The 14,269-nt window shown below is 46.3% G+C and overlaps 1 protein-coding gene across 6 annotated transcripts; it reads left to right on the top strand.

Annotated features, from left to right (window-relative positions):
- Positions 1-814: 814 nt before the first annotated feature.
- On the top strand, positions 815-13,994 carry LOC125715566 (zinc-binding protein A33-like). 6 transcript variants are annotated; one of them, XM_048987283.1, is made up of 7 exons: positions 815-1,295; positions 2,525-2,620; positions 2,700-2,930; positions 3,170-3,192; positions 3,490-3,608; positions 4,462-4,994; positions 13,650-13,994. In XM_048987283.1, exons 1-7 carry the CDS (start codon positions 852-854, stop codon positions 13,677-13,679), a joined length of 1,476 nt encoding a protein of 491 aa, XP_048843240.1. In that variant the 5' UTR covers positions 815-851; the 3' UTR covers positions 13,680-13,994. The 6 variants fall into 6 exon arrangements, with proteins under 6 accessions (XP_048843240.1, XP_048843243.1, XP_048843242.1 ...); XM_048987286.1 differs by having other exon boundaries at positions 4,462-5,022; XM_048987285.1 differs by having other exon boundaries at positions 4,462-5,022; positions 13,618-13,994.
- The last annotated feature ends 275 nt before the right edge of the window (positions 13,995-14,269 follow it).

The raw sequence follows: 14,269 nt of genomic DNA, 5'->3' as shown, positions 1-14,269 counted from the left end.
GCATCATTCATGGGATCGGCTCCTGCCCCCCTAGAGGTAATTCAGATATATTGGAAATGAAATACACTATCAGTTTTTACACACCATAGGTGTCTTTCGCTTTTCAATTTATTTAATGACCTGCAGATTTTTTATCCTTGTTAAGAATTAGAAAGTTGAGTAAACAACTATAAATGAAAATGTAAGACAAATAAAACAAATTTCCTTTATAACATAAATTCTAGGCTGTCCTTTAACTTTAAATTCACTAGTTACCTGTTTCTTCCCATGAAACAGAGCAGAATTTAATGTCCCTTGTAGAAAGGACGCCTCGAATGTTCTCTGCTGTTATAACTGCTAGAGGAAGTTTCTGTGATGAATCAAAGATGTGACATTTGAATGCTAATAAAGGTACTCAAATGGTGAACATACTGTAAATGTGTTGGACAGCAAAGAATAGTTAGTGTGTTTTTAGTAAATGTTAAGTAAGTAACTAGCAGAACTGAGCAATTCCACCTGCTGCTTTTCCTGCCTACATACCTGCCACTAGAGGCGCCATTTTCACCTGCTACAGGTCACTAAATGATTCAGTGCTTTTTATTTACACACTGGTTTATTGACCTAAGAGAGAAATTATGAGTATTACTAGCAGGAATGGGCAATTCCTTTTGCAACTTAAATAGCGAAACTCAGAAAGTGACATTCAAGAGTCTTTAACTAATCTATCAAAAAGGTTTCTTCTGAATATACTGAAAAATAGTTGTTAAACTATCCAGAAGGTGTGTCTCATCAGTTAAGTGAAAGTAAAACTGTAGAAAACACTCTTCCTGAAAACTTTCTGACTGTAGACGTGTCATAAGAGAGTCTGTAACATGGCTGCTGCAGCTTCATCTCTGGACGAGGAGCTCTGCTGTGCTGTTTGCTCAGACATCTTCAAGGATCCTGTCGTCCTGAAGTGCAGCCACAGCTTCTGTAGAGTCTGTCTGCAGAGGTGCTGGGAAGGGAAGAGCATTCGGGAGTGTCCATTATGCAGGAGGAAGTCCTCCGTGGACGATCCTCCTGTTAGCGTGGTCTTAAGGAACATTGTGGAGTCATATTTACAGCAAAGGAGTGTTAGAAATGTGGCAGAGAAGAGTGGAGTTCCAAAGAAGAATGAAGCTCCTGAGAAGAGTGAATCTCACTGCAGTCTCCATGGAGAGAAGCTTCTACTCTTCTGTGTAGAAGACCAGGAGCCCATCTGTGTGGTCTGTCAGACTGCAAGGAAACACACAGACCACCGGATCTGCCCCCTGGAAGAAGCTGTAGAGGATAAGAAGGTATTCTCTCCTGTATTAATCATTTTTCCCAGTGGATGTTACATTAATATGATCTTACATGAAACCCGTTGTAGCTGTGAGCTGGTGACTAACTCATCATGAAATGTTAGCATGTGTATACAGCAGCAATGTGGCTAATATTTCCATAGGCACTGATATGTAACAGGAGGCTATATGTAGCGGGTGTCAGACTCCTCTGATGAGGGTCCGTCTGGGGGATCGGTTCCAGGCCCCCCCCCGGATACGAAAACCCACAGTCCCTTATATTAACTGCCATAGTATTTACATAAAACCTACGGTCATCCTCCAGTATGTTTAAAATCAGGAGTGTCAAACATATGGAACAGCTGAATCCTTGACTGTCTTCAAGCGACGACTCAAAACATTTCTTTTTCAGAAATACTTGACGTAGAACTTCTATATTCTTTCTCGACTCTTATTCTGGTGTGTTTTTAAAAAAAAAAAAAATAAAAAATAAAAAATTCTGCACTACTCAATGGAGTTCTCAGAGATAGTATTCATAGCTTGGGTCCTTATTGAGCTAGCATCGGAAATTCATTGCAGAGTCTCGAAGCACTTATGTAAGTCGCTCTGGCTAAGGGCGTCTGCCAAATCCTGTAAATGTAAATGTAAATGTAAATATGGCTTGTGGGCCAGAACCAATCCGATGAAGGTTCTGATCTGCCCTGTGACAGATTCTAGAATATCAACTAATTGAATTGGATAATCCCACAAAAAACGCCACGCCTATAGGAGGTGTGCCACGTCGAATCCATCTTAATTCCTTCCCCCGGTTTGTATCGTTCAGCTGTTGGGCTGATGATAGAGTTTCACGGTACCCTGTATGTTTGAAATTCACCATTTCCATCCATCCATCCATCCATCCATCCATCCATCCATCCCACCCATGTTACCCATTGTATGTGCCTTGTGATGGACTAACATCCCTTACTCAGTGCTCCCTGTACAGTGCCCTGTATGTCCTCAGTGTTCCTGCTCAGTGCTTTGTACTTCCTGGGTGGCCCTGCACGATGCCCTTTACCTTCTGGGTGTCCCCTGCCCGGTGCCCTGTACTTTCTGGGCTCAACTCCATGTTCACCAAGAGCCTATAATCCATAAGCGAATATGGAAGCATTCATAACAATAAAATAAAAGAAGCAAGCTGTGTATTACATGCCAGTCCTATGCTGACTGCATCTTCTATTGTCTTTCTGTAAATTTTCTCTCAGGCGGACCTAAGAGCTTCTCTGATCCCATTAAAGGAAAAGCTGGAGAAGCTTACAAAAGTTAAACAAGAGTCTGAGAAAACAGCCAAACACATCAAGGTATGGAGATTAATTCTGAGGAAGTAAAACCTCACTGTACAGATTAACTTCAGACTTACACAGCATTTCTCACTGTCAGAGTCAGTCCCAGCACACTGAGAAGAGGATCAAGGAGGAATTTGAGGAACTCCATCAGTTCCTGAGAGAGGAAGAGGAGGCAAGACTGGCTATACTGAGAGTGGAAGAGAAGGAGAAGAGTGAGAAGATGAAGGAGAAGATAGAGAACATCTCCAAACAGGTCTCCACCTTGACAGAGAAGATCAGAGACGTTGAGAAGGCCATGGGAGCTGAGGACATCTCCTTCCTGAAGGTAGGAGCTTGATTGTCCTGCATTGTTCTGTCTCTTTGCTGACAGGGACAAACAGTCCTGCTGTGTGTCTGAAGCAGATATATGATGATAAAACACCTTTGTCAATCTGTATAAACAGACACCCTCAGAGAAGAAACATCCCACATATTCTCACAAATGTCTGACAGTTTGCCTTGTAAACACATTGTAAATATCACATTGTGTGTATAACGCTTCCATTTCGTTTTCCTGTTTTTCAGACCATCAGCGACACCAAAGAAAAGTACGTAGTAAAAAATATTATATATTTTCAAGTATGTAAGTAGTTCAAAGTATGTAATAATGATTCTCATATATTTTCAGTTACTGCCTAATATTACTTAACAGCTGTAGTGACCTGGAGCTGATCCCAGGCCTCTTAAAGAACAAACAGGAACAGTAATATAATATCTCCAGGACAGCTGTGAGGCTTTAATTATCCCAGTCATCAATTCTTCTGGACTGAGTGGAGTCACTGACATTGCAGACTCACTTCAGACCCCACGGCATCACTGACTCCTGCCTGTCGCTGTTTTTACAGAGCCCAGTGCTCACTGCAGGACCCAGAGCTGGAGTCAGGGGCACTGATAGATGTGGTCAAACACCTGGGATCTCTGAAGTTCAGAATCTGGGAGAAGATGATGGAGACAGTACAGTACAGTGAGTACTGGGGGAAATGGCTGCATAGAGTAGTATCTGAGTGGGTTATATTGTTACTCACTGGGAGCTCAGCCTAGCAGCACTGGTACAGTGAGTACTGGGGGAAATGGCTGTATAAAGCAGAGAGCAGTATCTGAGTGGGTTATACTGTCAGTCCCTTGTATAGGAGAGTACTGTAGGATGCAGTTTAGTCTTTATTTTCTTATTTAGAAATATCTATTAATGTATTTAATTTTTAAAAATATTAACAGATACAATTTGGCATTTCGAAAGGTTTTAAATTTCCAATCTTGATTTCCAGCTTTCATACAAACCTTTGATTTACAGTAGACCAATATTTTTCCCTTAACAGACTTTAATGCAGTGTTATTGTAACCATATCTCTTCTATCAAATGTCTTCAGTTTCCCTAGAAGGACTTTAATGATCATATTTATCCATCCATCCATTTTCCAAACCACTTATCCTACTGGGTTGCGGGGGGTTCAGAGCCTATCCCGGAAGCAATGGGCACGAGGCAGGGAACAACCCAGGATGGGGGGCCAGCCCATCGCAGGGCACACTCACACAACAGTCACTCACACATGCACACCTATGGGCAATTTAGCAAGTCCAATTAGCCTTCCGACTGTGGGCGGAAACCGGAGTACCCGGAGGAAACCCCACGACAACATGGGGAGAACATGCAAATTCCACACACATGTGACCCAGGCGGAGACTCGAACCCAGGTCCCAGAGGTGTGAGGCACCCCCGAGCATATTTACCTCATTGTAAAATGTTAATGTTATAGCTCTCATGGTTTTTTACTGCATTGAGACAGATTATTAACTGCAGCTTCCTCTCCATCCCACAGCTCCTGTGACTCTGGACCCAAACACTGCAGCCCCCTGGCTCTCAGTGTCTGATGATCTGACCAGTGCGAGAGACACTGGAGTTAAACAGCAACTCCCAGACAACCCAGAGAGATTCAGTAACTGTATGTTTGTGCTGGGATCTGAGGGGTTTAACTTAGGAAAACACAGCTGGGAGGTGGAGGTGGGGGACAAACCTAGGTGGGTTGTAGGAGTAGCAGCAGAGTCTGTTAACAGGAAGGGGAGGATTATATGCTGTCCAGAGAATGGATTCTGGGTTATAGTTCTGAGGAATGGTGATGAGTATATAACACTGGATTCACCACCAACCCGCCTGAGATTGGAGAGGAAACCGCAGAGGATCAGAGTGCAGCTGGACTATGACAGGGGGCAGGTGTCCTTCTTCAACCCCACTGACATGTCACTCATCCACACCTTTAAAGGCACATTCACTGGGAGACTGTTTCCATTTTTCTCTCCACATGTAAATAATGACGGCAGCAACCCTGGAGCCTTGAAGATCTGCCCAGTAAAGGTGTGACGGTGACGTCATCCCAGTAAAGGTGTCTGTCACAGTGACATTATCCCAGTAATGGTTCCTGTGACAGTGACCTCATTATTTTATGTGTCTCACAGGAAGGCAGGACTGGATATAATTAAAATCAAAGAATTTCTGTGTAAAAATAAAGGTGCCTGAGCTCATTATCACATGATCTGGGCCCTCAGTAATACACACCTGTAAGTACAGGCTAATTTTTACTTTGTGTCTAATAATTACTGACGTATAGCAATGGGGCGACTGGTTTTCTAAGCATTTCACATTAAACCCTGTTTAATAAACCTTTATCTGCATGTTACTGTCTGATGCATTTATACAGTACTTACACTTTACATTTACTGATGTGTGCCTTTGGTAATCTTAATGACATCACCCCTTATATGAAATATCACATAACCTTCAAACCACTCCCCCATAATGTGTTCGATCATAAACCAGTGTATCGTGTCCAGGATCCGAGGCCCCATCAACCCAGTGACTATTGGGCCACTCCCTGCAGTAACCTGCTGAGAGAGCTTCACTGTCCAAGGGGCAGCCAGTGGGGGACTCTGGCATTGAGTCCCTGAAGGAGTCACACATCTCTCTGGGCAGAGAGAGTCAAGGGACAGTGAAGGACAGTGACATTATCATGTTATCAGCACTGAATAAATAATTAATATTATTATTACTGTAAGAGAGCTTCACTGTCCAAGGGGCAGCCAGCGGGGGACTCTGGCATGGAGGCCCTGAAGGAGTCACACATCTCTCTGGGCAGGCAGAGTCAGGGGACAGTGAAGGACAGTGACACTTAGGCCCTATCCCTGACTGCTGCAATAAGCATTATATGATACTGAGACAGTGGTTATCATCTGTATAAGACTGAGGGTTTCTTAATCAGAGGGACAGTGTGGGTACTGCAAACTATCCATCCACCCATCCATCACCATAACCACTTAATTCCAACTGGGCTTGCGGGGGGGCCCGGAGCCTATCCTGGGAACAAAGGGCACCGGCGGGCAGCAACCCTGGGCAGGCGCCAACACACCCCAGGGCACACAAACAGAGAACCAATTCCGACTCGCCAATCAGCTTAGCCTGCACACCTTTGGACCGAGGGAGGGAACCAGAGCCTCCGGCTGAAACCCACGTGAAAACGGGGAGAGCATGTGAGAGAAAGGACCCGGGACCGAAGCCGGGACCTTCTTGCTGTGAGGCAGCAGTGCTGACCACTGTGCCACCACACTCCCCCCTCTGCAAACTAAAGACCACTATTCACAGCAGCCAAAACTCAGCAGTAATACTGAGACAGGCAGCCTGCTGCATGGGAAACCCCACTGGTTAGCAGTGGGCAGCCAGACACCAGACAAGCTGCAGGAAAGAAACACCTTTATTCTCACAACAAGACCTCCTGATACAGGGCAGATGAATTTCAGACATACGTGGGGATGAATGAGGGCAGGACTGTTCAAAGGGGGCTCAGGAGATTATGGTTAACCCTCCAGTGACTGATATGCACTGTAAACAGCAGGTGAGACTGACAGAGTGAAGCTCTGAAATATCCTGAGGCAGCACAGGAAGCACAGCTATTGGCCGCAGCTCTTTGCTCCTGGACTCTCTGCCTCCCTTTCAGACAGGGGCTGCCGTTCTGGACACCATCTCCTCCACAAAGCTGTTCTTCTTGAGCAGGACCTCCCCCTTCAGCTTCTTCAGCTCCTCCTTGATGTCCTGGTCAGAGATGCCGCTGGCAGCGAGATCTTTCACCTTGGTGAGGAAATCCTGGATGATCTTCTCTCCCTCCTTCAGGAAAAGTAAATGGAATGTTTGCTTACCTGCCCAGCAGGTAGGTGGTGCTGTTATACTGCGGACATCATAACTACTGCAGCCAGAAACCCGCTACAGGTCAGGTCAAGTGCAGGATATGTAACCATGACAACACAAGGGGGCCATTTACAGACAGATGATGCTGCGGCTGCCTGCGGAGGCCCACTGGCTCTCTGTGCCTTGCAGTCTGGGTCCTGCCTTGCATGCGGGTCAGACAGCAGCATCTGACAGTAAGAGCTGCACTGCAGCACGCAGACGACGCCCTGAAGCCGGGGAAGCAGCTCCAGGCGTGTAGAAGAGCCACCTGCTCTGGGCCCAGATCCTACAGGAGGACCTTCTGTGTGGAGAATGTGAAGCTCCCGGCTCAGCGGCGGCCCCTACCTGTCTGTCTGATCGGCTTCTCTTGGCGCCGGGGGCCCCGTCCTGCCCGTCCTCGCCCCCCCCGGCCCCGTCCTGCCCGTCCTCGCCCCCCCCGGCCACGTCCTGGAACTCCTCGAGCTCCAGGGCTTTCTGCCGCGCGCTGGCGATCACGTGCTTGGGGAAGCTGGCCAGCTCGGCCACGTGGATCCCGAAGCTCTGGTCACACACTCCTGGTGAGCAGGCAGAGTGTGTGTGTGTATGAGACACAGGGACAGGGGCCACACTATCAGCTATTATTATTACTCAGGAGGCCCCAGTGGGGCCCCGTTCAGATAATGGTGAGCGAGCGAGGTGACCCCGCCCCCACGCACCTTTCTGTACCCTGTAGAGCATGGTGAGCGTGCGCTCGGCGGTCAGCGCAGTCACATGCAGGTTGCTCACAGTCGCCACCTGCTGGCTGAGGGCCGTCAGCTCGTGGAAGTGCGTGGCGAACAGGCAGAAGGAGCGGCAGCGCGTGGCGATGAACTCGGAGATGGCCCAGGCCAGGCCGAAGCCGTCGTATGTGGAGGTTCCTCTGCCCAGCTCGTCGATGATGATGAGGGAGTCTTCTGTGGCCGAGCTGGAGGGGCAGAGAGAGAAAGAGAAAGAGGGAGGGAGAGAGAGAGAGAGAGGGAGGGAGGGAGAGAGGGAGGGGTAGAGAGAGAGAAAGAGGGAGGGAGTGAGAGAGATACAAAGAGATAGATAGGGACAGGTTATTTACACAAAGGCATGAACATTACCATCAAACCACTCGGGGAAAACAAATTAAAAGAAATAAAGTAAAAAAAAAAAGCCCTAAAAACATAACAAACAGAAACTTCTAGCCCATCACACAGACCAGCAGGAGCCAGAAATGCCGGGCACTGTCACACTGTCCACACAAGGCCCCGATCAGCACCAGGCTCACACAGCACCCACCTCGTCCCCACAGAGTCGAGGAATCCTGTGACACATGTCAGCGAAGAGTTCGCATGCTCCACCCTGAGCCTCACTGCCACCAGCCCCACCATGACAAACTTAGGATCTTCTGACCGCTCCCCTTTCCTTTAACTCTTCTGAGTGAAACACAAGCTTAGCCTGCCCCACCAGAAAACAATAAGTAATAAATAGACTGTACCTAGGACCTGAAACAAAACCACTGTCAGACAAATCCACCCAAACCCTCCAAACCTGGCCTTCAGCTGCAGGAACATGTCCCCAAGCCTCAAGCACATCAGAAAGAGACGCTGCGAGGTTTCGTCGTGCCCACAAAGCGGGCAGCCCTCGTACACAGAGGGATGAATATGCACCACAGTTCCATGCACCACCCTCCAGTGCAGATCAGCTGCAGGGACAAATGCAAAGCGAGACATTCTGAACAATTCTATGCTTCCAACTTTGTGGGAACCCTTCTGTTCCAGCATGACTGCGCCCCAGTGCACAAGGCAAGGGCCATAAAGACATGGTTGGGTCAGTTTGGTGTGGAAGAACATGACTCTCCCACACAGAGCCCGGACCTCAACCCTATCGAACATCATTTGGGTGGACAAGAATAGAGAGTGTGAGCCTTCAGATCCAACATCAGTGCCTGACCTCACAAATGCTCTAAGAACATAAGAAACGTACAAAGGAGTCTCGGGTCAGTACTCTCGAGGCAGTACTCTCGGGTCAGTATTCTTGGGTCAGTACTCTCGGGTCAGTATTCTTGGGTCAGTACTCTCAGGCCTTGCTTGATGTCATCTGCACTTTGTGGAATAAGCTTCTCACTCAGGTACTGGCACCTATATAGTAACATAGTAACATATAGTACACTTAACATCACAGTAACAGGGCGTGCAAAGTGTAAACAGGCACTAAATAAATAAGTGCAGAGATGTAAAGTTCGAGTGATTTGTGCAGTTGCAGAAGGCAAATAAATAGGTAAATATAGAAATTAACATGCATGACATGTAAAACATACATTACTCACGTCATTATTTTATATGTCTGTCATTAATGTGATTCATAATATTTTATGTATACAATTTAACAATTCAAGTCAAATTGTCTTAGAAAGCTGAATTTTGTGGAATTTGAATTCAGTTGTTTCCCAGAATTCCAGCTCAATTCCAGTTCCACTTCCCTTCATCTGCATGCAATTTCAGTTCCAGGAAGTTTATCCAGTAATTTACCATGCATTCTCAGTTCAGTTCATGAATGATCCCAACCCTGCTCATCCTGCTGTGACCAGCTTCATGCCGGCCACTAGAGGCGCCATTTCCACCTCCCACAGGTCAATAAATGATTCAGAACTTTTAATTTTCAATTTATGTATGACATAAATGGTAAAACTAAAAAAATTTCATATTTAAGTGTCTTCAACTGACCACTATAAATTGCTTTTTTTTTTTCTGAAGAGACATAGTTTAAACATCCTGGGTGAGTTTCCTGTCAGCCAAGTGAAAGTGAAACTAAAAAAAGCACCCCCCCCCCCCCCCCCCCTCTCAGACTATCCGCCTTCAGACGCACCGTAACAGAGTCTGTAACATGGCTGCTGCAGCTTCGTTCCTTGAGGAGGAGCTCTGCTGTTCTGTTTGCTCAGACATCTTCAAGGATCCTGTTCTCCTGAAGTGCAGCCACAGCTTCTGTAGAGTCTGTCTGCAGAAGTTCTGGGAACAGAAGAACTCTCGGGAGTGTCCATTATGCAGGAGGAAGTCCTCCATGGACGATCCTCCTGTCAACCTAACCTTAAAGAATATTGTGGAGTCATATTTACAGCAAAGGAGTGTTAGAAATGTGGAAGAGAAGAGTGAATCTCGCTGCAGCCTCCATGGAGAGAAGCTTCTACTCTTCTGTGTAGAAGACCAGGAGCCCATCTGTCTGGTCTGTCAGACTGCAAGGAAACACAAGGACCACCAGCTCTGTCCACTCGAAGAAGCTGTAGAGGATAAGAAGGTATTCTCTCCTGTATTATTCAGTTTTCCCAGTGGATGTTATATTATATGATCTTACATGAACCCCGTTGTAGCTGTGAGCTGGTGACTAACTCATCATGAAATGTTAGCATGTGTATATAGCAGCAATGTGGCTAATATTTCCATAGGCACTGATATGTAACAGGAGGCTATATGTAGCAGGTGTCAGAATCGTCTGATGAGGGTCCGTTTGGGGGATCGGATCCAGCCCCCCCCCCCGGATACCAAAACCCACTGTCCCTTATATTAACTGCCATAGTATTTACATAAAACCTACGGTCATCCTCCAGTATGTTTAAAATCAGGAGTGTCAAACATATGGCTTGTGGGCCAGAACCAATCCGATGAAGGTTCTGATCTGCCCTGTGACAGATTCTAGAATATCAACTAATTGAATTGGATAATCCCACAAAAAACGACACTCCTATAGGAGGTGTGTCACGCTGAATCTCTTCCCCCATCTTAATTCCTTCCCCCTGTTTGTATCGTTCAGCTATGGGCCGATGATGGAGTTTCACGGTGCCCTGTATGTTTAAAATTCACCTTTATCTTCCATCCATCCATCCATCCATCCATACATCCATCCAACGACCCACCCATGTTACCCATTGTATGTGCCTTGTTATGGACTGACATCCCTTCCTCAGTGCACCCTTTACAGTGCCCTGTATATCCTCAGTGTCCCCTGCCCAGTGCCCTGTACTTCCTGGGTGTCCCCTGCCCGGTGCCCTGTACCTCCTGGGTGTCCCCTGCCCGGTGCCCTGTACCTCCTGGGTGTCCCCTGCCCGGTGCCCTGTACTTCCTGGGTGTCCCCTGCCCGGTGCCCTGTACCTCCTGGGTGTCCCCTGCCCAGTGCCCTGTACTTCCTGGGTGTCCCCTGCCCAGTGCCCTGTACTTCCTCGGTGTCCCCTGCCTGGTGCCCTGTACTTCCTGGGTGTCCCCTGCCCGGTGCCCTGTACTTCCTCGGTATTCCCTGCCTGGTGCCCTGTACTTCCTGGGTGTCCCCTGCCCAGTGCCTGGTACCCTGTACTTCCTGTGCTCAAATTCATGTTCACCAAGACTTCATAATGGATAAACGGATATGGAAGCATTCATAACAATAATATAAAAGAAGCAAGCTGTGCATTGCATGTCAGTATTATGTTGACTGTGTCTTATATTATCAGTCTGTATATTTAATCTCAGGAGGACCTCAGAGCTTCACTGATTCCATTAAAGGAAAAGTTGGAGAAGTTTTCAAAAGTAAAACAAGAGTTTGAGGAAACAGCCAAACACATCAAGGTATGGAGATTTATTCTGAGGAAGTAAAACCTCACTGTACAGATTAACTTCAGACTTACACAACATTTCTCACTGTCAGAGTCAGTCCCAGCACACTGAGAAGAGGATCAAGAAGGAATTTGAGGAACTCCATCAGTTCCTGAGAGAGGAAGAGGAGGCCAGACTGGCTATACTGAGAGTGGAAGAGATGGAGAAGAGTGAGAAGATGAAGGAGAAGATAGAGAACATCTCCAAACAGGTCTCCACATTGACAGAGAAGATCAGAGACATTGAGAAGGCCATGGGAGCTGAGGACATCTCCTTCCTGAAGGTAGGAGTTTGATTGTCCTGCATTGTTCTGTGTGTTTGCTGGCTGAGACAAACAGTCCTGCTGTGTGTCTGAAGCAGATATATGATGATAAAACACCTTTGTCAACCTGTATAAACAGACACCCTCAGAGAAGAAACATACCACAGATTCTCACAAATGTCTGACAGTTTGCCGTGTAAAACAGTCACATTGTGTGTATAACGCTTTCATTTTTTCCTGTTTTTCAGACCATCAGCGACACCAAAGAAAAGTACGTAGTAAAAAATATTATATATTTTCTTTTGCAATTTAATATTACTTTACAGCTGTAGTGATCTGAAGCTGATCCCAGGCCTCTTAAAGAACAGACAGGAACAGTAATAATATCTCCAGGCCAGCTGTGAGGCTTTAATTATATCAGTCATCATGTCTTCTGGACTGAGTGGAGTCACTGACTCTGCAGACTCACTTCAGACCCCACAGCATCACTGACACCTGCCTGTCGCTGTCTTTGCAGAAACCAGTGCTCACTGCAGGACCCAGAGCTGGAGTCAGGGGCACTGATAGATGTGGCCAAACACCTGGGGTCTCTGAAGTTCAGAGTCTGGGAGAAGATGATGGAGACAGTACAGTACAGTGAGTACTGGGGGAAATGGCTGCATAGAGTAGTATCTGAGTGGGTTATATTGTTATTCACTGGGAGCTCAGCCTAGCAGCACTGGTACAGTGAGTACTGGGGGAAATGGCTGTATAAAGCAGAGAGCAGTATCTGAATAGATTATACTGTCACTCACTGGGAGCTCAGCCTAGCAGCACTGGAACAGTGAGTACTGGGGGAAATGGCTGTATAAAGCTGAGAGCAGTATCTGTAAGGGGTTATACTGTAAGTCCCTTGTATTGGAGAGCAGAGGGGCGTAGTTTAGTCCTTATTTTCTTATTTAGAAATGTCTATTAATGTATTTATATTCTTTTTAAAATCTTAACAGATGCAATTTGGCATTTCAAAAGGTTTTAAATCTCCAGTTTAAATTTCCAGGCTTTCATACAAACCTTTATCGATTTACAGTAGACCACATTTTTCCCTTAACAGACTTTAATGCAGTGTTATTGTAACCATATCTATTCTATCAAATGTCTTCAGTTTCCTTAGAAGCACTTTAATGATCATATTTACCTAATTGTAAATTGTTAATGTTATAACTCATGGTTTTTGGCTGTATTATATTTTACTGTATTGGTACAGATGCAGCTTCCTCTCCATCCCACAGCTCCTGTGACTCTGGACCCAAACACTGCAGCCCCCCAGCTCTCAGTGTCTGATGATCTGATCAGTGTGAGAGACACTGGAGTTATTCAGCAACTTCCTAACAACCCAGAGAGATTCTCTGTGTGTGTGTGTGTGCTGGGAAATAAGGGGTTTATCTCAGGAAAACACAGCTGGGAGGTGGAGGTGGGGGACAAACCTGAGTGGGATGTAGGAGTGGCAGCAGAGTTTGTTAGCAGGAAGGGGGAGATTACATACAAGCCAGAGAATGGATTCTGGGTTGTAGCTCTGAGGAAAGGTGACGTGTATACAGCATGCGATTCACCATCAACCTGCCTGAGACTGAAGACGAAACCGCAGAGGACCAGAGTGCAGCTGGACTATGACAGGGGGCAGGTGTCCTTCTTCAACCCCACTGACATGTCACTCATCCACACCTTTAAAGGCACATTCACTGGGAGACTGTTTCCATATTTCTCTCCACATGTAAATAATGATGGCAGTAACCCTGGATCCCTGAAGATCTGCCCAGTAAAGGTGTCTGTCACAGTGACATCATCCCAGTAAAGGTGTCTGTGACGGTGATGTCATCCCAGTAAAGGTGTCTGTGACGGTGATGTCATCCCAGTGAAGGTGTCTGTGACGGTGATGTCATCCCAGTGAAGGTGTCTGTGACGGTGACGTCATCCCAGTGAAGGTGTCTGTGACGGTGACGTCATCCCAGTAAAGGTGTCTGTCACAGTGACATCATCCCAGTAAAGGTGCCTGTGACAGTGATGTCATCATTTTATGTGTCTCATAGGAAGGCAGGACTGGATATAATTAAAATCAAAGAATTTCTGTGTAAAAATAAAGGTGCCTGAGCTCATTATCACATGATCTGGGCCCTCAGTAATACACACCTGTAAGTACAGGCTAATTTTTAGTTTGTGTCTAATAATTACTGACGTATAGCAATGGGGTGACTGGTTTTCTAAGCATTTCACAATAAACCCTGTTTAATAAACCTCTATCTGCATGTTACTGTCTGATGCATTTATACAGTACTTACACTTTACCAAAGTTACACATCAGTAAATGTAATCTTAATCAGACCTGATATGAAATATCACATGACCTTCAAACCACACCCCCATAATGTGCTCATCATAAACCAGTGTATCGTGTCCGGGACCCAAGGGCCCGTCACCCCAGTGACTATTGGGCCACTCCCTGCAGTAACAGCTCAGAGAGCTTCACTGTCCAAGGGGCAGCCAGCGGGGGACTCTGGCATTGAGGCCCTGAA

This window comes from Brienomyrus brachyistius, chromosome 20 (genome assembly GCF_023856365.1).
Source record: "Brienomyrus brachyistius isolate T26 chromosome 20, BBRACH_0.4, whole genome shotgun sequence".
Lineage (NCBI taxonomy): Eukaryota > Metazoa > Chordata > Actinopteri > Osteoglossiformes > Mormyridae > Brienomyrus > Brienomyrus brachyistius.
The sequence above is the reverse complement of the archived record's forward strand: the minus strand, read 5'-3'. Positions and strand labels throughout refer to the sequence as shown.

Bases quoted from the DNA above. Each gene is read 5' to 3' on its own strand.
- LOC125715566 (XM_048987284.1), top strand. From the start codon at position 852: ATGGCTGCTGCAGCTTCATCTCTGGACGAGGAGCTCTGCTGTGCTGTT. The intron at 2,621-2,699 runs GTATGGAGATTA...TCTCACTGTCAG, and splicing joins AAACAGCCAAACACATCAAG to AGTCAGTCCCAGCACACTGA. The intron at 2,931-3,169 runs GTAGGAGCTTGA...CCTGTTTTTCAG, and splicing joins AGGACATCTCCTTCCTGAAG to ACCATCAGCGACACCAAAGA.